A 26,943-nucleotide genomic window follows, 5' to 3' on the forward strand; every position below is an offset into this window, starting at 1 on the left:
AAACATCGATGCTGTGTGCGAAATGATTAAGCAAGATTGTGATATTGAGGCATCCCTAAACATTAGTTCCACCAGCATATATGCGATTTTAGAGGAACACTTAGCTGTGCGAAAGTTCACGCTGGATTTCACAATATTTGACAATCGCTTAAAAAAAGACTCGTGTGGATTGGTGCAAAGAAATGCGTAACAAATTCAATCGCGGTGCTCCGAAAGACGTTTATAAAATCGTGACAGGTGACGAGTCATGTATATATTCGTATGAGCCCTAAAGTAAGCAGCAGTTGGCTGTATGGGTTTTCTAAGATGAACCAAATCCAACAACCATTGTTTGCGCACGAAGCACTTCAAAGAAAATGGTGGCCTGTTTCTTCGAGAAAGCTGCTCCTATTACAACAGTGCCTCCACAGGATCGTAGAACAGTAAATTTTGATTGATACACAACCATCTGTTTGCCAGAAGTCTTCGGTGAAATAAGGAAAACAAACAATAGACGCCGGATTGTTCTTCATCATGACAATGCGAGCTCTCACTCATCTGCTCAAACCAGAGATTATTTGAGCACTTAAAATATCAAATTGGTGGGTCATCCGCGGTACAATCCTGATTTGGCACCCAATGACTTCTTTTTGTTCTCATCCGTGAAGAATAAACTGCGTGGTCAACGATTTTCATCGGCCGAAGAAGCTATTGAGGCGTTCAAAAATCATGTTTTGAACATTCCTCATTCGTAATGCTTTGAAAATTGTTTTAAGCGTATGCAAAAGTCTATCAATCATCATGGCGAGTACTTTGAAAAACTATAAATATATACTCGCAGCTTAATGTAGATAGTGACCCGCGTATTACCATTAGCAACATTTATAGCACCATGCATCACTGTCGTATTCAAAAGTGAAAGAACTTGATAAGAAATTTAATAAAGATACAATGAATGTATAGAACATGTTTTCAACAAATGCACAGTTAGAATTAAATCTATACGGAGTAGATATATACATCGAGTTTTACAATGGGTATAAAGATGTTACATTAATTTTTCATAAACTCTCGTAGTAATATTTGCAACAATAAAATCTCTCGATACCTTGTTTACGCAAATCATATTTATCTAAAAAATATTTCAGTTATTTAATGCATTAAAAGCCCAAAAATCATAAATTAAAAATAACTTCCTGTTACTCTTATCATGATCGAAGTGGAAATATCTAATTGTAGTGCAGATTAATTGATTTTTAAGATCTCGCTCATTAAAATTACTTAAATATTGATAAAAGTTATGTAGGAATATTAAAAAGTACATGTACGTACAATCATTCTTTAGTACCCGTGATGATCTGATTGGAGATCGACAATATTGTTGAGTGTAGGAAAAATATCAAAATGGAAGCCGAATCTGCTATAGAAATTGAAACAATATCAAGTAAGAGTTTATCAAAGAACATTTTTCAAGTTTTTTTTATATTTTGAAAATGTTTTCTTTCAAAAATATCTCTATTATTTTCTTATCAGAAAGCACCTATAAATATCGCTCAGGATCAGAAAGTACATCTGCTAAATTAAATTCAAATATTATTTAATTTATATATTATTTATGAATTATATAAATAATTATCCACAAATGGAGCATATCTATTTTAAGTAATAAATTCAAGAAATATTTTACCTTTATTCCGAAAAGTTTAAAAGAAAATTGGACTCGGTAATATCTAAATCTTCTTCTAAATATATTATAGAAAATAGATATAATCATTAAACCAAATATTACAGTGTATGAATTGTAAATACACTCCTATAGTTAAACAAGTATTTAAAATAATTACTACTTGTCGTTAAAAATGAATTTTCAGTCAAAAGGGTAGTCTCTTTCCAAATGCTTCAAATTCTTGTTTGTGTTACCGACATTTTAAAGTAAAACTCGCCAATGTTATCATTTGGACGTTAATGAAGAGCTATGAAAGTCGAATGATCTAAATTTAAAAACCCGACAAACCTCGTGTTTGTTGGTTATTGTTTATTATAATACGATATAGTAATAAACTATCGTTATCATCTATCGTCAATTTTGATATTATTTAATTGTAATGCTACTACTTGAACTTAGTATGCTGTTTTTGTTGCTTATAGTAAATTAGACGTTGATTACGGATAATATTATGTCATCAAGTGAATTATAAATTTAATTATTATAAAAAAATATCAAAAACTAATATTTATCAATGGCTTGTTAACTTAAAAACGATTCGCAGTATGTAGTTCGTGAAGTTTTTCCAAAATCGTAACAGCCTGGTTTTAGTAGGATGAGTATTTGGAGAAAAAAATGACATCTTGACCGCTGAAAATGTAAATTATGGCGGCGAAAGCAAAAAAAATTTAATTTTCAATTAAAATATATTAAAAACTGATAAAGTATATTAAATATTATTTTATTAGACCAATTCCGAAATATAAAACACTGAGTTTGCCAGTCTATAATAGTAACCATACTGTACTATTTAATTAAATAATCAACATCAATGAATAACTAGAAAATTAGAAAGGGCCTAGAATCCATTTTCACTTTATATGCGCTATTTATTTTTCTGGGTACTTCCAATAATGTTTTTTGGCATTATTTTATTTCGTAATAAATTATAATTAATATTATAAAGCGAAAAATTGTTGTCAATTTGTACAATGTTATCTGAATGTATTTTACATAGGAATGTTATCAAACGCATTATATGATTAAATTGATTTTACCAGTTAATCTTAAACCTTGATATTAATAATCGTAACGCTAGTAAAAATAATGTGTGAATATATTAGGTTTAGTTGTCAAGAACACCGTGATTATCAGCATTAGCAGAATGCGGTTAATCGAGAGCATTGTCTTATTGTACTTATGTTACCCAAATTTTTAAACGACTTCGAAAAAGGAGAGGGTTCTATGTTCGACTGTATATTTTTATTCTGTAGATAATTCTTCTTTTATTCGAAGGAGTGCACTTTCGAGGTGGCCCCGTTGGAACAAAGTCAGGATCTGTTGAGGGGAAGGGGGAAATCAAGGGAAACCCTAAAATGGAGCATAAGGGGCGTAAAAAGTGTTCACGTATATTTTATAAAATAATCAGATATTTGGGTATAATGTTATTACTGAACAGATGTGACGGAATATTAGAACTCATTCAGTGCAAAAGCCATTGTTTGCTTTTTAAGAACTAGCATATCATATGACAAGCTCTCGAAATATCGTAGGCAACTGCTTCTACGGTATAACGAAATAATATAATAAAAAAATAATAATATAATTTTATGACATATTTTGTGTATATTTCATTCTGAACAAAAAAATCTAATTTTTTTACGGTATAATGAAATAATATAATAGAAAAATAATAATATAATTTTATGACATATTTTGTGTATATTTCATTACGATAAAAAAAATCAAATTTTTTGGTCGTACCAACTTCAATGTGATCCATTGGTAGTGGTTAAAATAATGCTGTAAATATAGATGAATACGTTTAGGTAATAAACTAAACTGTATGTATATATTAGAATTTAAAATACGAGTACTAGATATGTTAAATAATGTTTTTGTTTATTTTTATTTGGTTATTACAACGATTATTATGTACATATTTTATTTTAAAACTTACACTGATTATTTTTTATCTTTTAGTGATATCCTTATTTATTTTTCGAAGTTGATTAAATTTTTTTGTTAAAAATATCTTTATGCCACAATCATTTAATCTACATAACTTCGTACAAATAAACGCCTACTTGATTGATTTAGGTAGGTTCTCATTGTTATGTGTTTTGGCGAGAACAGAGGTGATAAATGAATAATATTCCAACAATTTAATTTCGTTTCAAGGGTTTTAGTAAATAACGAATTTCGGTTTGAATACAACATGTTACAATTTGAATTGATAAAGGAATATCTTTGGGAAGTCCTTTTGCATTATCAATATCTTTATTAGAGTATCCAATTGCAGCTAGTTAATATTTTGATAAAACAATAGTTAGGGCAAGATAGTAGAGATGATAAGGTGTTATTGTTAAGATATCAGTATTAGATATCATTTAGCTAAACAGATCAAGCAGCATATGTATTGGGTGGAGAAATATTCACTGCAAGTTTATACGTAAACAAATTCATATTCTGTTTCCTATTTTGATTCATTCATTTTCTATTAATTAAGATTACTAAAAATCAAAGCTTTATTAGAAAATTAAATTTTAGTTCAAAGTAAGAAATAGGCTTATACATTAATTTCTCAGATAGAAATAGAATGAAAACCAAACTGAACATTGCTATTTTTTACGCTGTAAAGAATCAGGAATTGACAAGTACGCAGATATTGAAAGAATTCGTACTTCACTTAACTGGTTCTAGTGACGACTTTCCAGGTTGTGTGAAGAAGTGCGTTATCTTATTGAAAAAATTATTCTGCTCTAAACCAGGTCCTTTTCACTAATTTCTCAAGCTAATTGGCACAAAATGATAAATCAGTTATTTTATTAATTTACTAATTTGCAGAAAATCCTCCAAATTTCTTGGTCAATATCAAGTCAATATAAGTGCGAACTCGTATCGGTCAACACCACACATTAGCCTTTTGTTTTGATTTCGCATTATTGTGGAAGACTCGAGTCTCATATAGCAATAAAATAATAACGAACTCCATTTAAATAGCAATATATTTGACATTAAGAAATTTTCCTGCTAAAAGAGTCAGATATGATATAAATTTTGTAAAAATTAAGTTATGGAATGTTGAAGGTTCAAAACAACAAGGAACAACAATTTTATTTTATCTTTATTTTAAAATTCAATTTATTTTGTAATATTCATACATAAACAAGTACCTTACTTCGCTTGTTCGAATTTAACGATTTTCTGAATAGCACTGTTTTTACCCTGTATACCTTTTTCCATGGTGTTCTCTGTTTGGAAGTGTTTCAAATTCTGATGACTCCAAATTCCAAGAGTCGACGGTTGGGAAACTGAGCAAATGTAATTCGCCTTATACACTGCAAGTTTTTGTCAAAATTTCAGTAGACTATGTTACTTCACCACTTGTATAATAGTTTGCGCCAAGAATTCACGAGCTAAAAGTGTTCGTAGGTTGGATGCTTCATAATTAGAATAGTTTATGGTTAGGAGTCTTCGAGTATCTATAATCCCCCATTTACTACCTTCCAGCTTTAGTTACAATACTTTTTCCTGGCCTGTACCAAGTAATGTTGCAAGTAACTACGGGATCCTAAGACCCTAAGCAAACGTTAACGGGTATTCTATTATTGATAAGTAATTTGTTAGATTAATTGAATGAAATGAGATTGAAAAAAAGAGGACAGCCGAGGACAGCTCCCTGGAATCCATCCGGGCCAATTATGATATGTGAAGGTTTTAAAACAACAGAAGCTTTAATTTTACCTAAACTATTTCATTATTATAGAAACTTTTACGGAAAAATGTGGTGGCGTTGGATGGTGGTAAAAAACTATATAGCCTAACCTTTTTGAATTATTTTTAAGTATAATAATAGTATAGATGCAAGAACACAAAATAATATTTAAATATTATAGTATAATAATAATTATGATATAATACAAATTCTAAATGGGATAACAAAGGGAAAATAAAAACATAAAGAGAACCGGCGTATTCTTCTTTCCTTAATTATTAAAAATTATATACAAACAATTGTCGGATTTGTGTAAGTCTTTTTTTTTAATTTTGAGAAGCACTTTGTGTTAAATTAATTATTATATTGTAGATTAAATTCCATATATTTATTTTCTGTTGTAGAAGTGATTCTGACGGAAAAAATACCAGAACCACAGAAAGTACCCAAAGACAAATATTCATTATGTCTCGTAATGTTTTACCTGCTGGGTATTGTGCATATTTTGCCTATATCTTTTCCTGTTGCAGCCAATGATGTGAGTATTTAAAAAGAATATTACGTTGTCAACAGAAATGAGAAAATACTTTTTAAGGAAGTCGTATAAATATCATACCGTTAAGTAAAAGACGCATTTTTAAAACTAAATTAAAATTGAAATAGAAGTCATTACATATCGATATATTTTTATGTTATTCATCAACTAATGTAGTTTATGTTTTTGATGTTAGTAAGTTAATTATTTTTCGAACAACTGTTAAATGTAGTGCTGGCTTGACACTGATTTCTTTTTTCGATATATGATTTGTATACTGTGAAAAAAAATATAGTAAAACATTTTAATAAACGCAAACTAATCTCTTTTGGATATCTTATCCTTCGAAACCTTAATAGCCTTCTTCAGTTCGGATTTAACTTTTTCCGCTATAAAGAATATGACATTGGCACACAGAATTCCGACGGATCTAAGTCAGACGAATAAGACAGTTGCTAATGTATACAAACTTCTGAGAAGTCACAAAGAACTTATAACTATTCCGAGGTCCCGAGGACGAAATTCATAACTAACGTAATGATTTTAATGTCTCTCTATTTCTTGATCGCGGTAATAAAGACAATTTCAAATTTGTCTTATAATTTCATAGCTCTAATAGTTATGAACACTCCTCATCTAATATATTTATATACTTTTTTCATTAATATTGACTTGTCTTTAATATTGGTGAGAATTGAGAATATGGTTAGCTTTACTGATGGACTATTGTAAAATAAAATAAAACATTGAAAACTTACCCAAAAAGTCTGAGTTTAGTTCATGACCTGCTATTTTCAATCAAGACTGAACTGAAGAACATGCCAACATGTGATATCGACGCAAATCGATTGAGGTTTATATGATAATGTTAATGCATGTACAATGCATGTGCATTGCATGATATTATATAAAGTCTACTTATATCGACTATTTATAGGAAAAGGGCAAATAACATCACCAAAAATGAGTAAAAAACCCAAACTCATCCTCCTGCATGACAACACTTGGCCGTACGTTGCAAGAGTTGTGATCGATATACTATTTCAGCTCGAATGGAAAGATGTTCCACACCCAATTGATTATCCAGGCATAGCGTCCTCTGATTATTATCTTTTCAGTTTGATGCAACATTGTTGGTCGTGAAATACCAAAGTGGTTCGAAAATAGATAGATGATTGTAGCGTTGACAAACCAGCGTCATTCTTTTGAAACAACATGACCATATCGTCATATAAGGATGACCATATCGTGATATCAGCATACCATGTCAACATGACCATGTCGTATAAGGATGAGAAAAAGCTTTAGAAAACGATGAAATGATATTTTGATTATTAAACATTATATCAATAATAACCGATAATTAATAAATGCCTCTCTAAAATGAAAGAATTATTAAAATACATCCTAGCACCTAATATAAATTAATCTAAAAAGTATTTCAAAAAGCTACATGGGTTTACCTTTTGCTTAAATAATGTACTGAAAGTGATTGGTATAACGGAAAAAATTGTAACAATCACTTAAACATTATGAGGAAGGTTTACTGTTAGAAGAAGGTAAACAGTGTCAAATATCTAATCAGCAGGTATTCTAATGATTAGGAACTCCACGGAGATCCTTTATATTATGAACAAAATAATTGCTTTTATATTTTGTTAAAGCCTGTCTCTGTAAGAGAACATTTGCATATTCAAATTGATAGAAATCTTTTAAAAAGAATAATTGAACTATATCATCGATTTTTTTCAATTTTAATTAAATATATTTATAGCCATTTTATATTATCTGTTTATTCGAACAACTATACAAAAAATATCCTCCCGCTTTTTGATTAAAATCAATCGACTTTGTAGGCCATACGGTAATTACAATTTGAAAGAACAATAGAGATAAAATTGTCAAAAGTTATAAATAATATCCGATATATTATACTTCTGTTTCATTTTAGAAACAACCGATCACAAATAATAAGTTCAATATAATATAGACAAAAGCCAATAATAAAAATTAATTTTACATCCATTCTTCCGACTTTTTATAAAGTTACTTATTAGAGTTTAATACAAAAAAAAACACGTTCAATATAAGGGCAGAAATTATATTGCTTAATATATCAATGTTATGATTATATTTTATTCATAAAAACTTGTATGTACTTCTATATCAATTTTCTAAAAATCTAAACCTTCACAATATTAATTATATACTTAATAATTTCTCTTTAGTTTTGGAAACACAAATTCAGGAATACTACAGACCCCGATAGTACAACTACCTTACAATCTTATTTTGCGTCTGCCAGGTCAGTGGTGAACACTATACCATGGGTGGTGATAGGTATATTGAATATTCTATATGGACACAAACTTAAACTGATGCCTAGGATTATTATAACATATGTTATTGAATTGGTGATATTCATAATTATGACAGCTTTTGTCGAAATCAACACGGATAGCTGTGAGTTAACTCTGTATGGCTACAAAAATTATTGCTAAATTTGTTTTTCTTTTAATTACAGATCAAACGTCATTTTTCATTATAGTATTAGCACTAAGTGGGGTTTTGACTAGTAAGTATAATAATTGCACGTCTGGTATCCGTGTCGGTGTACTGTCAAAACTGTTTATCGTAGCTTCATGGTTTTATGCAAATGAATGCAAGCTTTATTAAATCGAGCTTTCCGTAAATATTATTAATATATATATATATATCTGTTATTAATGGTTCATCTGGCAAAGCAGAGTTTAACACACTCTTCGATATTAAGGCTACCGATCCGCCAAAAACCAACTTAGAGGCCATCCAAAAAAATATCGAGTCTTATTCAGGTTAGTGGTGTGATTGAGATGGTTATTTCTATCAGATTTTGCACTGCTATATAACATATAATAATTTGTATGTTTTTGCAAAAAGATAAGGTCTGTCACAATGGTGTCACAATCATTTTTATCTAGCCCATTTATTCCCTGTATAATTCATTAAAAAGTCAAGATCATTATCAATTCATTGTCATGTTTTGCTATCATCATGATATATAGAATTATTAAATGATGACTGTATGTGTATGGTAATAAAGCTTTTTTATGTATTTTTTTACAAGATTTCCTTATTTACAAAATTAACTGTTTTATTATATTAAGATACAACGTTCAGTCTATGGACTATATTTAGTGGATATAGTACTTCTCCAAAGACATCATAAAACTCACTTAGTTTACACATAAAGATGATAGAAAATGAATAGAATAGTTTTAGTTTATAGAATACTCACAATATTTTCACAATGGCTGAACGGAAAATTTTCACATAAAATATTTATTGTAAGGTATATGTGCCTAGAATTGGTATAAATTTGAAAATTGTAAGAGGATAAGATAAGTGAAACTTCTGGAAGGTACTATTAGCAGATTACTTGTGGGACGATTAAAGAAGATGGATAAGCTGAAACTATAATAGCAGGTAAAGAGGAATTTGAAAGATACCCAAGTTTTAATCAAGTCCACCTTGTATTTCAAAATATAAACAGATCAAATATTGTTTATATTAATTATGTGTGGCAGTTGGGATATATCATTACGATCGAAATATAAATAGATACTTTTTTTATACCACCTTTACATAAATACATATTAATTGAAACATAATGCTGCTCAGTTGAACACATTTCTGATTTCAACATGTAAACGTTCATGTTAACTCATAAATAGGAAACTTAAAAATATATCTAACAAATAAAATTGAGCATAATAGAAATAATATAAAGATACATATTCCATGACTTATAATGGATTGATAAAGTAGGGGAAGAGATCAACATTACTTCAAAATACTGTGAACGGCAATTCCATTTTAATACCAAGCAAAACAGAATACTTTACATGCCTAAAAATGGCTATTGCTTTAAAAGAACAGTTGTGTAGGAATGCTTTTTCTCATTTATCAGGGACTAAACTTTTATATAAAAATAATCAAAATTTTACCGAAAACTAAAACGGATGTCTTTGGGATAAAATAAATGATAGATAAAAGAGATTGGGCAATGATACCAGGGATGACGGAATGTCAATATGATGGTTAATTGTTGCTTACTGAACAACATATTAAACATTGTAGAAAAATCTATGCAAGAAACATTGCAAAGAAAAGGGAAAGGAAATACAACATATAAGCACCTAATATATTAGTAATTTTTATAAATTAACTTTTTAATTTAATAAGACAATTATTCTTTAACAGTTACATATCTTCCCAATTATTTTTGGTATAAATCCACGTCATATTGTGAGAGAATTGACACTAAAAATCACAAACAAATACTAATTTAGCTAAAAATGCATGTAAACTAGTTTAAAGAATTTTTGCAAATTTTTTTGTAATATATGTGTCGGTTTTGTCTTTTTATAATTTCATACACCATCAAAAAGTCCTCACTAATGTTCAAATAACATCAGCGTAACATCTTATTATATATTTTGGATTGCAGCCGCCAATGTAATAAATATTCTCAGTTCTACGCTATTATATCCAAAGTTCCCCCACAATTATATGAAGATCTGCCTTATGGGTCAAGGTTCAAGTGGAATCCTCAGTGTTATTCTGAACATCATATCTGTTGCACTTTTTGACGACGTCGATAATGCGGCATTGATGTATTTCCTATGCGGTACTTTCGTAATAGCTGCTACATTGATACTGATGCTTGTCGCTTCAAGAGGAGAATTTTTCAGGTAAACCTTGTTATTGCACCTCAGTCATATACATGTTAATTAAATATTGATATAAAACAATCAATTATTTAGTTGTTAAAAATGTGTTTTTTTATATGAATTTGTAACGTTGATTATACAGCTCTCATCAACTATATTTGGGTCTCAAAACTTAATGCCATGATATATGTTCCTTGAGCCACAATTGTTTAAAGCATCCATTCTTCCTTTCCATCTTCATCCCACACGGTGGTCGCTGGTTTGATTCTCGGGAGGGTAACGACTTTCTGTTGTTGTTCTAGTTTGATTAGAACATATGTAAAATCTCCTAGGTTAGGTAGCGGACTCCGGGAGCCTGAAGGGTTTCTTATTTTCATTCGTTATTTTTTTGATCTTATTTTTCCTCATACAGGCTGCATCTTTACTTGGCCTATACATTGTAATACATAATAAAATAGCTGCGTAATTTATTGTGTAAATATCTAACACTAAAAAAAGAAAAATAAAATATTTTTAACAAAAAAAATTGAACCGACTTGATGATGAGTTGGTAATAATTAAAATGAAAGTGTAAATAGATAAATAAATTTAGGTAGGTATTAAGCCAAATTGTGTATCTATAGTTAAATATAAATTACGTGTATTAGTTAGATTAAATAAGGTTTTTGTTTATTTTTATTTAGTTATTCAAACGACCATTATGTACATATTTTATTTTAAATCGTTTTTTTTATGTTAAGCATCTAAATTTGATTATTTCTTACTTTTTAGGAAGTCCCTTATTTATTTTTTGAAGTCGGTTAAATTTTTTTGTAAAAAATATTTTTATTTCTATTTGACAATATTAACATTACGCTATCAAATATTAGTGTTGGTATGTTAAAATTCAAGTTTTTTCGAATTCTAGTATTCATTTCCTTCTCCTGACTTCTGGCTCTTCTATTTTCTTTTAATTCTGGCTCTTCTATTACCATGATCTTTCCATTTAAATTTCTTAATATTTCCTTTTTGTTAATAAATTTGCTGCTATTTATAGCGAAGTACAACTTCAAGTTTTTTCGAATTCTAGTATGCATTTCCTTCTCCTGACTTCTGGCTCTTCTATTTTCATTTACTTCTGGCTCTTTTATTACCATGATCTTTCCATTTAAATTTTTCTTAATATTTCCTTTTTTATTAATAAATTTGCTGCTATTTATAGCGAAGTAAAACTTCAAGTTTTTTCGAATTCTAGTATGCATTTCCTTCTCCTGACTTCTGACTCTTCTATTTTCATTTACTTCTGGCTCTTCGATTACCATGCCTTTTCTATTTAAATTTTTCTTAATATTTCGTTTTTGTTAATACATTTGCTATTTATAGCCAAGTACAAATTTAAGTTTTTTTCGAATTCTAGTATTCATTTGCTTCTCCTGAATTTGGGTTCCTTTTTTTTTACTTCTAGCTCTTTTATTCATTTTAAGATCATGGTCTTCGCTGTGCTTTTATTTATTATCATTCCATATTTTCTTAGAGTCATATGTCACATATAAAAGTTCGAATAAATAGTCGCATTTTTTCTATTTTACATTTCTTTATAATTTCATCCGTTAATGTTATAAACATAGTAACGTTTGAACTTCCGCTTTGTCTTAACTAAGCTTTGGTTTTGAAGATGTTTGATTTCATGTTGTCTGCAGTGACGGCATTGATATTTATTCCGTATATTTCTTAAATTATATTCACAATATTATCACTTCACTTCTTTCTTTTATTATAGCCCATAGTGCTTATTTGAGCATTAACTTTTTTAGCGTTATATTTAAGACACATAGTGGCTCTTATACTAAATATATAGTCTTCTAATACCTCTTTCCTTTCAGAACTCGCTATGTGATTCTGGTAGTACCTTATCTATTATTGATTTTAGACGATCTTCTATAATTTTCTCGTATATCTTCACGGCTGTGCACAACAGAGTACCCTTTAATTACTCCGGTGCCATTTATATTAGTTTTTAAGCATCGAAGCAATAAGTGAAATTTGCCAATGATATTCCTACATGTGTTTGTTCCTTTTCTATTGTACATTTCCACTAACAATTCCTATCATTCATTTTTAAATTTCTTTTCTTAGTACACTTTTTTAATACCTCAGTTTTTATCTTCTCTGTGGACTGTTATTTTCTTGTTGGGAATTTATCCAAAGAACCCGACGACCAAGAAACTCCTGAAAGTATGCCATTCATGTCTCCATTATTTATTAATATTCAGTTACTATGCTTGCTGTATAATCATTTATGTGTCTATTGTTCCATACTTTTCTCGTTTATTTCTTTACTCCTTGTGTCTACCTTTACTCCTTATCTACATCATTTCTTCAAATTACATCCATGTTTTTTTATTTCCTCATCTTGTTCAATCCTCATATTTGCTCATACAAAGAAATATTAAACAAGAAAACATTAAATATGTGTTTCTAGTAAGAAAGGAGATAATGTGGTACCTGATAGCTTTAGATTTTGAACAGAATATGCAAATAATTGAATTATATAAACAGCGATAAGTAGTTCGTCACTAAATTACAAGAATGTGGTGCTATGTTAAGATCAAAAATCGTTAATACCCGCACAGCAGGTTCTGAAAGAATCAAAGAAGTTCTGCTGAGATACGGGTCGTTCAAATATTCCAACTACTATTCCCTGTATAGCATTTCCATTCAATAAATATTATTTAATGTTCGTTACATGTACGATATATTTCAGATATTGCTTAGATTCCTTCCCCGAAGACGTAAAGAAGAAGACGACAAGCCGAGATGAAATCAAGTTCGCTGCCAAAAAAATATGGGCAAACGTATTTTTGGTATTCTTCTACATGACCGCCATCGGCCTTACGCATCCAGCTATAACCTCTCTAGTTATATCCGAGAGTGACAAAAATGGGGCATGGAGTAGTAAGTATTATACTTGTCCTTTTTATACGTTTAATAAAATACGTCTTACACAATGCTTAGCAAACCATGCTCAATCTTTACTAGACACAAAATATAAAAATAATAAATTTGAGCGTACTTGTTAAGAATATATGTTATTTATTATTTATTATCTAGTTAAAACCGTCCGGTCACCGACCAAACTTTCCCCATTCGTTCAATAAACCTGGGTACCCACCTATATACCAGATGCGCAAGTCATTAGTGTACTGAATAAAAAAAACTGGCTATATGGCATATGAAATAGCTATAGGGACACAGTTTATAGTCCTCATAGAAATAACAAAAGCGGAAGCCAACAGAATACCTGACAATTGACGGGCAACTTTAGCCATACCGAGGTTGAACTAGATTCACTCAGTATATTCCGTCAAAGCCAGCTAAATATGGAATTAAAGTATGATGGACATGTGATGCTGAAAATTCGTATCCACTTACTGGACAGCGTTACACTGGAAATTCGAAAGATGGTCGTGAGAAAAATGTTGGTGGAAGAGTTGTCAAAGACTTGGTGGCACAGTATAGATGATCCGGTAGAAACATTACAATGGATAATTTCTTCACTACTCTTCCACTGGCAAATTTTTTACTATCTTGGAACTTAACAATTATTGGCACCTTGAAGAAAAATAAAGTATATATTCCACCAGCAATGGCTGTATCAAAAACGCGAGAAGAATTATCCACTGTGTTTGGCTTTCATGAAAAGTTACCCTATGTAGTTATGTGCCAAAAAAAAACAAGGTAGTAATTCTGCTATCATCAATGCATCATGAAGCTAAAATTAGTGACAGAGTAAAGAAAAAACCCGAAATTATTGAGTTCTCGATATTGCCTGCCTTGCATAATATATTCTGTATTATGAGAATAACAAAATGATTTTTAAAAATCGTATGAACGACGATTATTTTATCGGAATTGGGCAGAGAGCTATGTACTCCATTTGTTGAATGTCGTTCGAATAATGCACAAATTATGAGACATCTCTCAACGAAAGTGGCGATTAAATCTCTTCTTGGTCGAGCTATCAATCCAAAAGCGCATCAGCGAACATCATCTGTATCATTGACACCTCAGACGCAGCTCGATTCAACTGGGAGGAAAATGATTACTGGTGTGTGCCATGTATGTCTCCAAAGTGAATTTAAAAAACGTCACGAAACTAGAAAAATATGTTCGGTGTGTGAAAACCCTATTTGTAATGAACACTGTATTACAACCACGACATGTGAAGGATGTACTAAATAATTTAATGTACTTCAATTTTTATATGCCACTATGTCATAATAAATAAAATAATGTAAATAAATAAATAGTAAAAGAATGAAAAACAATATTAATAAAATAAAATAAAATGGAGTTATGTATATCTTACTTAATATTTTTGTTATTGTTTATAATAAGAATTAATTATTGTTTATATAAAGAATTAATTATTGCTTAAATAAAAAAAAATTACAAACTATATTGTCTATTAACAATTTAAAAGTTAAATTAACTAAATACAAGCAGTCTCCGAAGTGTGTACCCGGGTACCTGGATGATGAACGGGCGGGATATCAAGTTTGATAGTTAATAACTTTTATTAATTAATTGATGGTTAAAAAATTTGACGAAAAATGGGTATCAAATTACTTCAATTTTGGGGATCCAGACGGCCATAAGAATTTTCTAAGGAGAAGTCAATATATTTTACCTGCGGATTGGAATGTATACCCGGGTGCCCGGTCATTGACCGGACGTTTAATATTTATGTTGCATTTGATTCTTCCTTTAATTATTTAATTTAATTTAATTTAAAAGTTTCAATAAATTAAAGGTCACTATTGCTTATAAAAATAATATACAGATATAGATCATTCTCTTCTAATTATTATTGGAACCACTAGTTTCTGAATTGTAGCCGTGTTGATTGACGAAAACAATCCGACGTTGCAAGCTATACATAGGCCTAACATGTCCAATCTGGGGTAATGTAATTAATCGGTTTAGCATTTAGCTGACCGAATGGCATCGAACGACAATATACATATCATTAACATATAAGCATTTAATCGTATAAATAATCTCAGACTAAGATCTGAAATAAAACAATGAAATTCTGGCAAAAATGACGCGGAAAGTGGACATTTTGAATACAATTATATTAATGCAATGGTTTCAAAACAATAACAGTCACTATAGCTTAACAACGATTCTCTATTGGCCAACATCTTATTACTAATATTATACTAAATAACATATTACGTTATACAAAAAAATCTAACGAACCAGTCACTAACGATGACACTTGAGATAAATGAATACGCGTAGTATTATATCTTATTAAATGTTGGATTAATTCGTAGCGTTTTATAAAAAATTGCCCTGTTCTTAAATCCGATATTGCCGGAATACCAACAATCTTTTCTCTACAAATATATGACAATAATTGCAGCATCATTTCATCCCTATTTTAGTGTTTCCTCCGTTTGTCGGTTTTGCTTTATAAGCAGTTTTCTATCAATCTTGAATTTTATAGTGAAATTAAGGTTCCCTATATGTCCAGAAGAGGTCTTCAACAGATAGTGCTTTTCGTAATAAGGTTTATTTATTTTTATTTGGAAGAAAAATGTAATGTCATTACTGGACATAGTCTAAAGTGAAATCGACAATTTATATTAGAAATTACTCAAAAGTTAATACACCGCCAAATGTTGATTTTTTGGAATTGTCGGTCTAGTCATTGCTTTACTAATGAATTTGATGAACTTGGCTAAGATTTTAAATATGTGTTTTCAAATTTTTAAAACTATTAGTTTAGAGTTCAGTGTACTTTATGCTATTCATACAATACTTAAAGCAGTTCATAAGCACATAAAATAGCAAAATGGAAACAGTTTTTTCTTGAAAAGCTATGTTCTGTCTGCACTTTGCTCCAAGAAGTATATAATTTGCGTAAAATTGCAGAAAAGTGTGTAGTTTTCTTAGTATACGAAACAACTGAACTTCCAGATTACTCCTCTATCGAATTAGTATGTATATAATCAAGAACGTCAGGCTCTGCTAACTCTAGGGATAAATATAAAATAAATGGAAGACACTGAACCAATAACACCTAAAGTTAGTAAAGAGAATGGGCAAAGTTTGTGAACAAGCATTTAAAATTAAGGGTCACTATTATTAACGCCAAAATTGAACGAAAAATCTATTAACAGCTAAATTTTATATAAGTTTGGTTCAAATTGGAGTTTAATAAATCAAAACCTGTTATATTGTCGATTTTAATTACCTTATTGTTTCTAAGCTTCTGAACGGTAGTGCGTCATATTGCACTGTTGTTTGGTCTAAGAGTCTAATCCACTAGAAACTGCTAAAACTAAGTATACGTGAATAACTAGGGAACACTATGATTAATTATAATAATATGAAAATCTTTAAGTAATGATTCAATATGTACTTTATTATTTAAAAAAATAATTTATTTTAAACTTTATTAATAATCTTAAAAAGTTCGAACTTATTTTTGCAATTAAAAAATCATTAAAACACGGTCTTGTTTCTTTGTAATTAAAGATTATACTTGCTATCTATAAAATGTTAATTGTTTTTTAGAGAAGTTCTTCAGTCCGGTGGCAACTTTCCTGTGGAGCGACCTCGTTATGTTAACAGGACGTTTTGTATCAGCGTACCTGCCAATAGTAAGTTAAGCAAAATAACGATTTTTACGACAAGACTTCCGACAGCAATTAAAATTTTGAACCGACGAGGGCCAGACGGATTCCGCTGCATCTTCTTTCGGTTCGATTTAAAAGCGACCCGCCCAAAGCGGCGACATTCGTCTGATTTTTCGCATATTATAAATAAAGCTCAAATAACGTTATCGTACATTTTCAGCGCATTCCTGAATGGGTACTTTGTATCTACGCGATCGTTAATACCGTCCTTTTCGTTCCTGCGATATGGTTCTGCAATACCACATCGAGAAGCCACCTTCCAATACTATTCCCGCACGATTGGCAGTACGTCGTGTTGATGGGCTTTTTCATGTTTGGCAACGGTTACCTGTTCAATATTGCGATAACAAGCATACCGAAGTAAGTATATAAACCGCTTGCGGCGATAGTTTGGTGACTAATAAGCACCTTAATGATGAGTCTTTGATATGAACCCCAATACCAGTTGGTTTATCAGCATTTTATGACGTTAGCTGGCTTGCATTACAACTCGTCAGTTGGAACTATATCTAATGACATATTTTACATTTAACTTAATGTATATATATGCCAGTTATGCTACTATTAATGCCCCTATAATCTATTTCAAACAGTCAAAGTACTGGCCCCAATAATCGCCACAAATATTGTACGCTCAGTTAAGAAAAGAAAATATTTTCCAATTTCTATTATTACTTAAATATTAAGAGTAGACAAATCTCAAATGTAAATAAATGTAAACAAAATCTTTTTAAATTCCATTGCAAAACTTTAGTTACAATTAATAACATAAATAGCTAACAAGTGGGGTAAAAGTCCCGCTACCATTTTGATAGTTCGCCATTTTGGTTATATGACGTTTAGCTCAGTTTCGCTTTAACCATTGTGCTGTGTAGACGTCCAAATTTTATTATGGATAAATATACGCCACAAGAACGAGCAGAAATAGTGACAATATTTATTGAAAATACTCGGTCCATTATTGCCACTCAGCGGAAATTGAGCTAAAAATGTCCTAATAGTCCGGTGCCTCACATAACCACAATTAAACAGTAAATAGCATGCAAATTTTCGACAGTACGGTTCGCCAGCAAACAGGCCTCATTCTGGAAAGAAACGGACGTCTCGTAATGCTGAAAATATGGCTCTGATGTGCGATAATGTTTCAGAGTCTCCAGAAACATCAGTTCGGAGACGTAGTTCACAGTTACACATTTCTGCATGCAGTTTAAGGCGAATTTTGAAACTGATATGGAATTGTTCTCGTACAAAATTCAATTAGTCCAAAAATTGCTACAGAGAGATCCTGATGATCGAGTTGAGTACAGTAATGCAATCCCAAGGCTCTCTGGTGAATTTGAAGATTTTTCGTCTAAATTGATAATGAGCGATGAAGCCCATTTTCTTCTCAAGGGCCACGTCAATAATCAGAGCAGTCGGTTTTGGAGAACACAAAATGCTCAATTAATTCATAAAACATCATTGCATCCACTAAAAACAACTGTATGTCGTGGTATTCATGGTGGAAACATCATTGGTCCCTATTTTTGTAAAAAGACCAAGATGTTGCTGTTACTGTTACTGTTACTGCTGAACGGTACCAAGATATGTTTCGAAATTTTCTTGTGTGTGAAATGGGAGAGTAAAGTATGGTTTTTTTTTAAATCAAAAGTTTATGTGAATAAGCCCCAAACGATTCAACATCTTAAAGACAAAATTCGTCATGAAATTGAAGAAATTCAGCCTCAAATGTGGCAGGATGACATGAAAAATGGCCTAAAAAGAGCCGAAAGTTGTATAGCGAATGGCGGTCATCATTTAGCCGATATAATTTTTCAATCATAACGAAAAAAAAATGTAAAGTCCAAATTAACTTTTTATGAAAACCAAACTTACTTAACTTTTCTTTGAGTATATTTATAGGTAATTGGACATTTATCTCACGTTGTATTTAATAATGTTAAACAAAGCCTTAATAATTCATTAGCATTACTTTTTTATCTTTTCATGTCAATTTAATTTATAAAATATCATGTTGAATGGATAGTGTATGAAAAGTAACAAAATGGAAATTCTCTTGAAAAAAACTATGCAAATTGACTATCGAGGTGTAAGTACCCTATCAATTATTGAGAAAATGTTTATGAAAATCATACAAATACATATGAAAGAGCTTGCGAAGTGACAAGCTGAAAACAGCATTGTGACATTCAGACCGATCGTAGTTGTGTAGGTAAGATTTTCGATAGATTCAATCAATAATAGACGATACAACTGTGAGAAATGTTTTAAAATCAAACATGGCGTTCATTATGATGCTGCAAACTCGTGGCCAAATTTGATGTTCGCTGACTATAGTACAATATCGCTGATATAGAAATTCTTCAAGATATAGTTCCCATTACAGAAAATTAATGATAACTAACGGTTCGGGATCGTTCACAATTAAAGCAAATGCAGGAGTTGAAGTACTTCAGACCAGTAATATAGTACAAGAAGTTACATTTACTGCTGAAGTAAAAAGTCGAATCGGACAAGTTGAAGGATTTTTTACTTCTCTGAGATAATACAAATTAAGAGAGGACATTACAATCAATATTAAAATGTACTTCTTCCGAACAGTCTGGGTAATCATTCTGTATGGCTCCGAGACTTGCAGTTGAGGGATATTGTTGTAGTCTGCCATAAAATTGAAGGATTTCAAATACTATGTTTAAGGAAAATTAGAATTCACATTGTTCAAAATTTAAAGATGATCCAAATCAACATGAAACAATCACTGTTAGTTTGTTAGCTATGAACCTGCATGTCGAAAATAAGGTGAATGAATTCCTCCTGGACTTCTGTGACGAAATTGATCTGACATTAACAAGCAACGTGGGTGAACAAAGCCTGACATTGATTTCCTAGGAACTTGCACTGCCATTACTTTACATTTTATAGAAAACTTTGAATTCGATAGATTTCAACCCCATTCTATAATTCCTCTAGTTAGACATTGTTAATTCCAAAAATATTGTTACAATAATGAAGATGGTGGAAGAAGATGACTTAAGACGTGGCACTAGCATTATAAAACGTTTTGTCCATTTCAACTTCTACACCTAATACATTTATAAAAAACAAAATATAATGGCTATATATAAAGATAATCGATGATCGATATGATAAAGATCTATAAAGATGCCAACCAATGTATCCTATAATCGAATTATTATCAAGTTATCTTATTGCCAAATTATTATTTAAAGTTTACTTGGGGTATATTTCAGCGAAATTATATGGAATATTTTATGCATTTAAAAGAATGTTCCTCTGATCATTCCGATGATTAAACCTTCACATGTTACGTGATATGTGATATTCTAGGAACACTTGGGCTAAATATATTAAATACGTCGTCAATTATTCTGTTAAAGTATATTATTATACTCTACCTTCCAGTTCCGAAAGCTAAGTGTCAAATTTGGCATATTTGAGGCAAAACAAGCTTAATGAGTTTTTTAACCATGAGAAAATTTTTATAACGTTACAAATGTCAGAAACAAATAAGTTTGCCAAGAATTACTAAATAATAAATGATTGTTTAACTTAATAATTACCGCGTTATCTTAATATTTTAATATTTTTAAAGATTTCCTTTGAATTTTTTGTGTTTATATTATTTTGACATATATAGTTTTAATATAAAATTCATACATATTATTCATTATTATAGAAAGACGACCAAGGAAGAATCTGAGGTAGCCTTCAACATATTCAACTTATTTGTTGGTCTTGTACAGACCATATCTAGTCCTCTTGGTGTACTTGTTGTAAAGTTATTGTAAATAATATTTATTTATTTTTAAATAAATTATTTATTTATTTATTATTAAGAAAATAGTTTCATTTTTCTTAAAATTGATTTCTTTCCTTTCTTTTTTCCAAAGAAATTTTATTCGAAAAACTGCAGAACTTGGGTTGGTATGGATTTATTAAGGATATTAAGGAGAATGCAGTGATTAGGTCTAGTTTTCTCAATAAAGATGTATACAGGTATACATTATTTTATTGTGTATACATTTTTTATGTGTTACGAAGAAACACTGTATCGAAGGACACAAGAACTAAGCCTAAAAGGTAATTATGCCCTTTAATTAAGTAGAATATATTGCTTGAATATACAATTGTTAATTAGGGGAATTAGACCTCCAACGGATATAACTACAAATGCGCCTAGAACTCTATCTTATAAGTAGTATGGAAGAGAGTTTAATGTAAATATAATCAAACATAACCATAGTATACACTATTATAACATGTATGTGTGTTCGTAATTGTAGTTTTAAGTCATTCGGTAATATATGCATTATATTTACTATAATGTTAACATAAATTATATTTGATAACAGTATTTTTGTTTAATTATTTTATTTCGATTAGAATTTTGTTCTATATCAAAGCCATACTGAACTAAATAAAACTCGAGAGTATAGTTGATACGACAATATTGTGAGGTTTTGACATCAGGAATTTAGATGACGTATGCACAATGAAACTTTGGATAGACTGTAAAAACACTTTCTTATGAAAACATTCGAAAAAGAGACCATTTTCTAGTTAATAATGATATATAAATTAGAATTTGTGTTAAATGGCTCGCAAAAAAATAATATAAATAGTATGTTAGTATCACTATAATCAGTGTCCCTATAGTAACTACACACAACAACTTGTAACATAATAATGTACATATTTTTTCGCGGCAGGGCTTATAATATATAAATAAAGTCCTAGAATTCAAATGGTAGATGCATTTACTAAATTCAGTTATTTAAATAGCATTTACTACATTACAAAATTTAGTAACTTAATATAACTAACTTTATAAATAATATTATAAAAACGCAAATTAGTTTCATAAAACAGCCACGTTCAAAATCTGACCTGCCTTGAAATATGAACCCATAATTTTTAGTTTGCAAATTAAAAATCCATCCATTGGTTCCAATGGAATTTGGATCATACAATTGATCATTTGTTCATTGTGCAGACTGTCTAAATTTAACCCAAGTCATGGTTTCTTTATAACTTTTCGAAGGTCAAAACATTATATAATGACTTATTTTTACTTACATAAGATTTTTATTACTATAATGGATAGAAAAAACCTTTTATTGTGTGTTTCTTGAAAGCTCAGTCCTTAATTATATTCTAATAAAAAATTAAATGACATTCTGCGTAGACGTCGAAGAATCTTAGATCCATTTGGTATGGGGGGAAAAATTTAAAAGGCTTTCCTAGCGATACAATAATATCAAGGCTGGATATTTACAATGCGGTAATAAATATGATCTTAAATGCCAACCGTAAAGGTTTTATCTCGCGCATAACGCGCTAAGTATTTGTTATTTCATTTTTATATCGGCTAGTTTAATGATATGGGCGAAGAAAATGGATTGTTTGCGTTTAATATCGTCAACGTTTACACAAGCAGAATAGAAGAACGTGTCATTTTGAAAACCTCTAAAAGATACTTTAATAGTATAGTAATATATTTCTGCTATATAATAAATTTTTTGCAATATCACCTTGAAAAAAATCTCCTTCATATATTTGCAGTTGTTGTAGTGGCTTTATTGACATAATACTGGTATGTTTAAAATTGTTGGTCATAATGTTTATAGAGAATGGAATTCAACAAGGAAAATGGTCCTAATTACGCTAGTAACTAGGCTGGGTAAGACCGGATACCTGCTGGGATGATTTTGAAGTTGCCGAAGTAAAATGCCGAGGACCGTAGTTATATATATATATATATATATATATATATATATATATATATATATATATATATATTATGAGATAGTCAACAGTCCATATAACATGTCAATTGAAAAGTCCCCGGCCTACCATAGTAAAACACTTTTTTTTGGCAAAATTAGTTTTTTTTAACCAACATAATTCCCATCAAGGGTGATATATTAATTATAGCTACTCTCCAACTTTTCGGTACCATTTTTGTAGTACGATCTGTCGTTTGCTTCAAAATAGGCCTCAATTTCGGCGATCATCTCTTCATTCGACGAAAATTTCTTTCCAGCAAGCATACTTTTGAGATCTGAGAACAGGAAATAGTCGCTGGGGTCCAGATCTGGAAAATACGGTGGATGTGGAAGCAATTCGAAGTCCAATTCATTAATTTTTGCCATCGTTTTCATTGACTTGTGACACGGTGCATAGTCTTGGTGAAGCAGCACTTCCTTTTTCTTCAAATGCGGCCGTTTTTCGGCAATTTCGTCCTTCAAATGGTTCAATACCGCTATGTAATAGTCGCTATTGATGGTCCTTCCTTTTTCAAGGTAGTCAATGAAAATTATTCCATGAGAATCCCAAAATACAGACGCTATATCCTTGCTAGCCGTTGCCAGACCAGACTGTTGCGTTTTCCCACAAGCGGGTTCATCGTGTGTAGTACACTCGGATGACAGTCGATTGGACTTCGTAGTGAAATGATGGAGCCATGTTTCATATATTGTCACATATTGACGCAAAAACTTCGGGTTTATTACACTTGATCATCTTCAAACACTGCCGCGAATTATCAACTGGTCGTTGTTTTTTGTCAAAAGTGAGCTCGCGCGGCATCCACTTTGCACAGAGCTTTCTCATACCCAAATATCCGTGAATGATATGATGTACACGTTCAGTTGATATTTTTAGAGTACCTGCTACTTCATTCAATTTCAATTTACAGACATTTAAAATCATTTTGTGGATTTTTCGTTTTCGTCGGTAACAACCTCTTTTGGGCGTCCACTACGTTCACCGTCTTCGGTGCTTATTTCACCACGACTAAACTTAGCATACCGATCCTTGGTGGTTGATTTTCCTGGGGAAGTGTCCAAAAACTCGACATCAAGCCAAGCTTTTGCTTCAACTGTCAAAAAGCAATATTTTATCAACACGCGAAATTCGCATGTATCCATTTTTTTCACAATAACAAGAGTTGCTTCTCTCAAAATGCTCCAATTCGCAAACTAATGATCCGACAGCGGTCCAATTTATACACGCATCTTTTGAGTGTTAGGCTAACTAAAAAACGTATGGATTTAATTCTAGTAGCGCCATCTATATGTCAATTCGGCGACTTTTTAATTGAGCTGTTTTCATAAATATTAGTTGATTCATTATAGTAAAACTTAAAATAAAAATAGAATCTTTAAAATCTGAAACTTCGGAGAATATCTAAGAGCACATTACCACCGAGTAATTAGTAATAATTCATATGTGAGTTATGAAGCATATAAAAACTTTCAATTTTACGGAAATCATTGATGATTTGTTGGACATATATCATGTGTTCAAATATTTAGCCAATTTCTTAGAATACCCACTGCCGCGTAACTGCGTAATATATAACACCTTTTTCCTGAAGAATCGACCAAAGAGATTTACATGGTTGTTGGCCCATTTGTATAACATTCTATACATTTTCATGTACGATTTCATGAATTTCATGTAATGAGTATCGTTGTAGTCGAGCCCATTTCTGATGCCTTGATTTAAACACAACTAGGGCAATAAACAGTGATTTTTTTACCGTTTCACTTTTACCGTTTCACTTCCTTTATTTAGAGTGCCCTTATCTCCGAAAACTTTTAATCCCTAATTTCACATAACGTTTTTGAAGCATTAAAACCAGATTCTTTTATGAAGCATTTACCAGAATGACAGATTCTCATAAATGATTCAGAGTATATTAAAGATGTAGATTTTTATTTTTGTTTTTTTTATATATATATTGGAGTCACCGACTGGCGAGTGACCAACTTGAAAATCATACTAAAATACAACTTACCCAGCCTGGTTAATGGCGTGACTATGACAATTTTTCTTGTCGGATTTAATACTTTTGCCTTTTGGACAATCACAATTATAAACAATAACAAACATACATTTACCATGCGCCGGCAGGATTCGAACACACGACTGTCGCAACAGTAGGAGAACTGTTCTATCGCTCTGACCACTGCGCCAACCAAAGATGTAGATGGATTCCTGCTGTTAAAGCGGAAAATTAAATATTCCGTGGTGATAATTTAGTCGTCTGACAATGTTTTTTATTTTGAATCAATTTTTGTATGTTCCCCTTAAAGCTGTGATACTATAATGGAATTTGGGTTCTTGTTAGAAATATTTTAATCCACATATAATTGCACAGTTAATAGAGGTAGTTCGGAGATCATCATTTACCTAGGACGAGTTTAGTTCCGAGTCCCTCCTAAGGCCTTATACTATAGCGGACGGTTAGAAAAGCCTGTATTGTCCTTGTTTTCTTTATTCTCTGAATTATCTAATGGAAATAATGTTATCATGAATGGATATTTAGGAATTCCATTTTTGAACCATTCTAGTCTCCGCTTTTGTATTTGATCTTTAATTGTCGGCTGCTTTTCACACCGAAGACGAACCTGTCATACCTCTTGGATTCGTGTTTCGTTATGGAAGTTTGACTAGTTCGTAATCACCTCAAAAAGGTTATATAACATATTTTTCCCAATATGGAAAGCAGCTTTCAATATCTGGGTTAGTAGAGACTAATGAGGTCATTTGTATGGCGACCATAATTATTGATTATTATATTATTGACCATAATAATTAGTTGTGAAAAAAGTAGTTTCGGTTTTTTCTTGTTTTTCGAAGCAAATATAATCACGCACAAACCATTTCGATAAACTGGAATGACTGATTTTTATAAGTCTCTTTTGAATAAAGCTCTATATAATTAAAGACTATTTTCCCAGCCAATCTCCCTCAATTTTTGCTGAATCACTAAAATGAATGTAATCTAGACTTGTCATGCTAGAAACTAACTCTTTTTCCATAAATCTACTTGATTGCCAGCTTAAATCATGTTAGTTGTTAACATAGTAGATAGTAGAACTAATTATTTGACCAAGTTCAAGCAGCTCATGGAAAACTTCTTCCAACTTCTTTCCAATACTACCAAACACATAATCATAATTTTTCTTGTCCATTCCGAACAATTTGAGAGGATTCTCCAGGCTTGGCCTAGAATTTTGTGTACATTTTTATCCTACATGATATATAATTCATTGCCGATAATTACTTGTTCCGTAAATAGTTAAATTAAATTTCGTATCAGCATCGATTCATAAACTAGAGCTCGGCACATTAAATGTATCACTGTGCATGGTCGATGATTAGTTTCAGCAACTTTTTCGAAGATTGGCTGACCAGGACGGTTCATCTTTATCATAGAAATTTCCCAAAATAATAGCCAGTGAACCAATTATAACGATAGCATTTACTTAAGTACTCTTTACCATAAACACCACACAATTGTTGTATTACTTTATTATTTTATATAGTATTTTCGGTGAAAATGGAGCGCACATTTTTATTTTTCTTATTCGAATGTAATACAAATATAGAATAAAAATAAAATCAAAATTACCTTGAAGCTTCAATTAACATGGAAACAATTAACTAAAGGCCTTACGTCACCCAGAGTATACACCAGATATATGTCTTATATTGTCCCTTCTAGCTTGTCATATAGTATACATTCTAAAAGAGGTGCTAAAAAAATCCTTCAAACTTAATTCATAGTCTTAGAA

The 26,943-nt window shown here is 30.9% G+C and overlaps 1 protein-coding gene and 1 long non-coding RNA gene across 3 annotated transcripts in view; one reads left to right on the top strand and one right to left on the bottom strand.

Annotated features, from left to right (window-relative positions):
- LOC143193492 (uncharacterized) overlaps positions 1-26,943 on the bottom strand; it is a 237,862-nt gene that overhangs the window by 203,954 nt on the left and 6,965 nt on the right. The window lies entirely within an intron of this gene.
- On the top strand, positions 1,265-21,200 carry LOC143192606 (equilibrative nucleoside transporter 3). 2 transcript variants are annotated; one of them, XM_076398060.1, is made up of 10 exons: positions 1,265-1,423; positions 5,807-5,940; positions 8,166-8,400; positions 8,462-8,512; positions 8,685-8,771; positions 10,427-10,670; positions 13,393-13,583; positions 17,217-17,302; positions 17,499-17,698; positions 21,036-21,200. In XM_076398060.1, exons 1-10 carry the CDS (start codon positions 1,384-1,386, stop codon positions 21,145-21,147), a joined length of 1,380 nt encoding a protein of 459 aa, XP_076254175.1. In that variant the 5' UTR covers positions 1,265-1,383; the 3' UTR covers positions 21,148-21,200. The 2 variants fall into 2 exon arrangements, with proteins under 2 accessions (XP_076254175.1, XP_076254176.1); XM_076398061.1 differs by lacking the exon at positions 8,685-8,771.

The sequence above is a fragment of the Rhynchophorus ferrugineus genome, unplaced genomic scaffold, assembly GCF_030347505.1.
Source record: "Rhynchophorus ferrugineus isolate W39M unplaced genomic scaffold, kcgeb_rfMv2 rfM3, whole genome shotgun sequence".
NCBI lineage: Eukaryota > Metazoa > Arthropoda > Insecta > Coleoptera > Curculionidae > Rhynchophorus > Rhynchophorus ferrugineus.

What these genes read in the sequence shown, in the direction of transcription:
- LOC143192606 (XM_076398060.1), top strand. Translation starts at nt 1,384, where the DNA reads ATGGAAGCCGAATCTGCTATAGAAATTGAAACAATATCAA. An exon ending in CAAAAATGGGGCATGGAGTA is followed by an intron (nt 13,584 to 17,216) that starts GTAAGTATTATA and finishes ATTGTTTTTTAG; the next exon opens with AGAAGTTCTTCAGTCCGGTG. An exon ending in TATCAGCGTACCTGCCAATA is followed by an intron (nt 17,303 to 17,498) that starts GTAAGTTAAGCA and finishes GTACATTTTCAG; the next exon opens with CGCATTCCTGAATGGGTACT.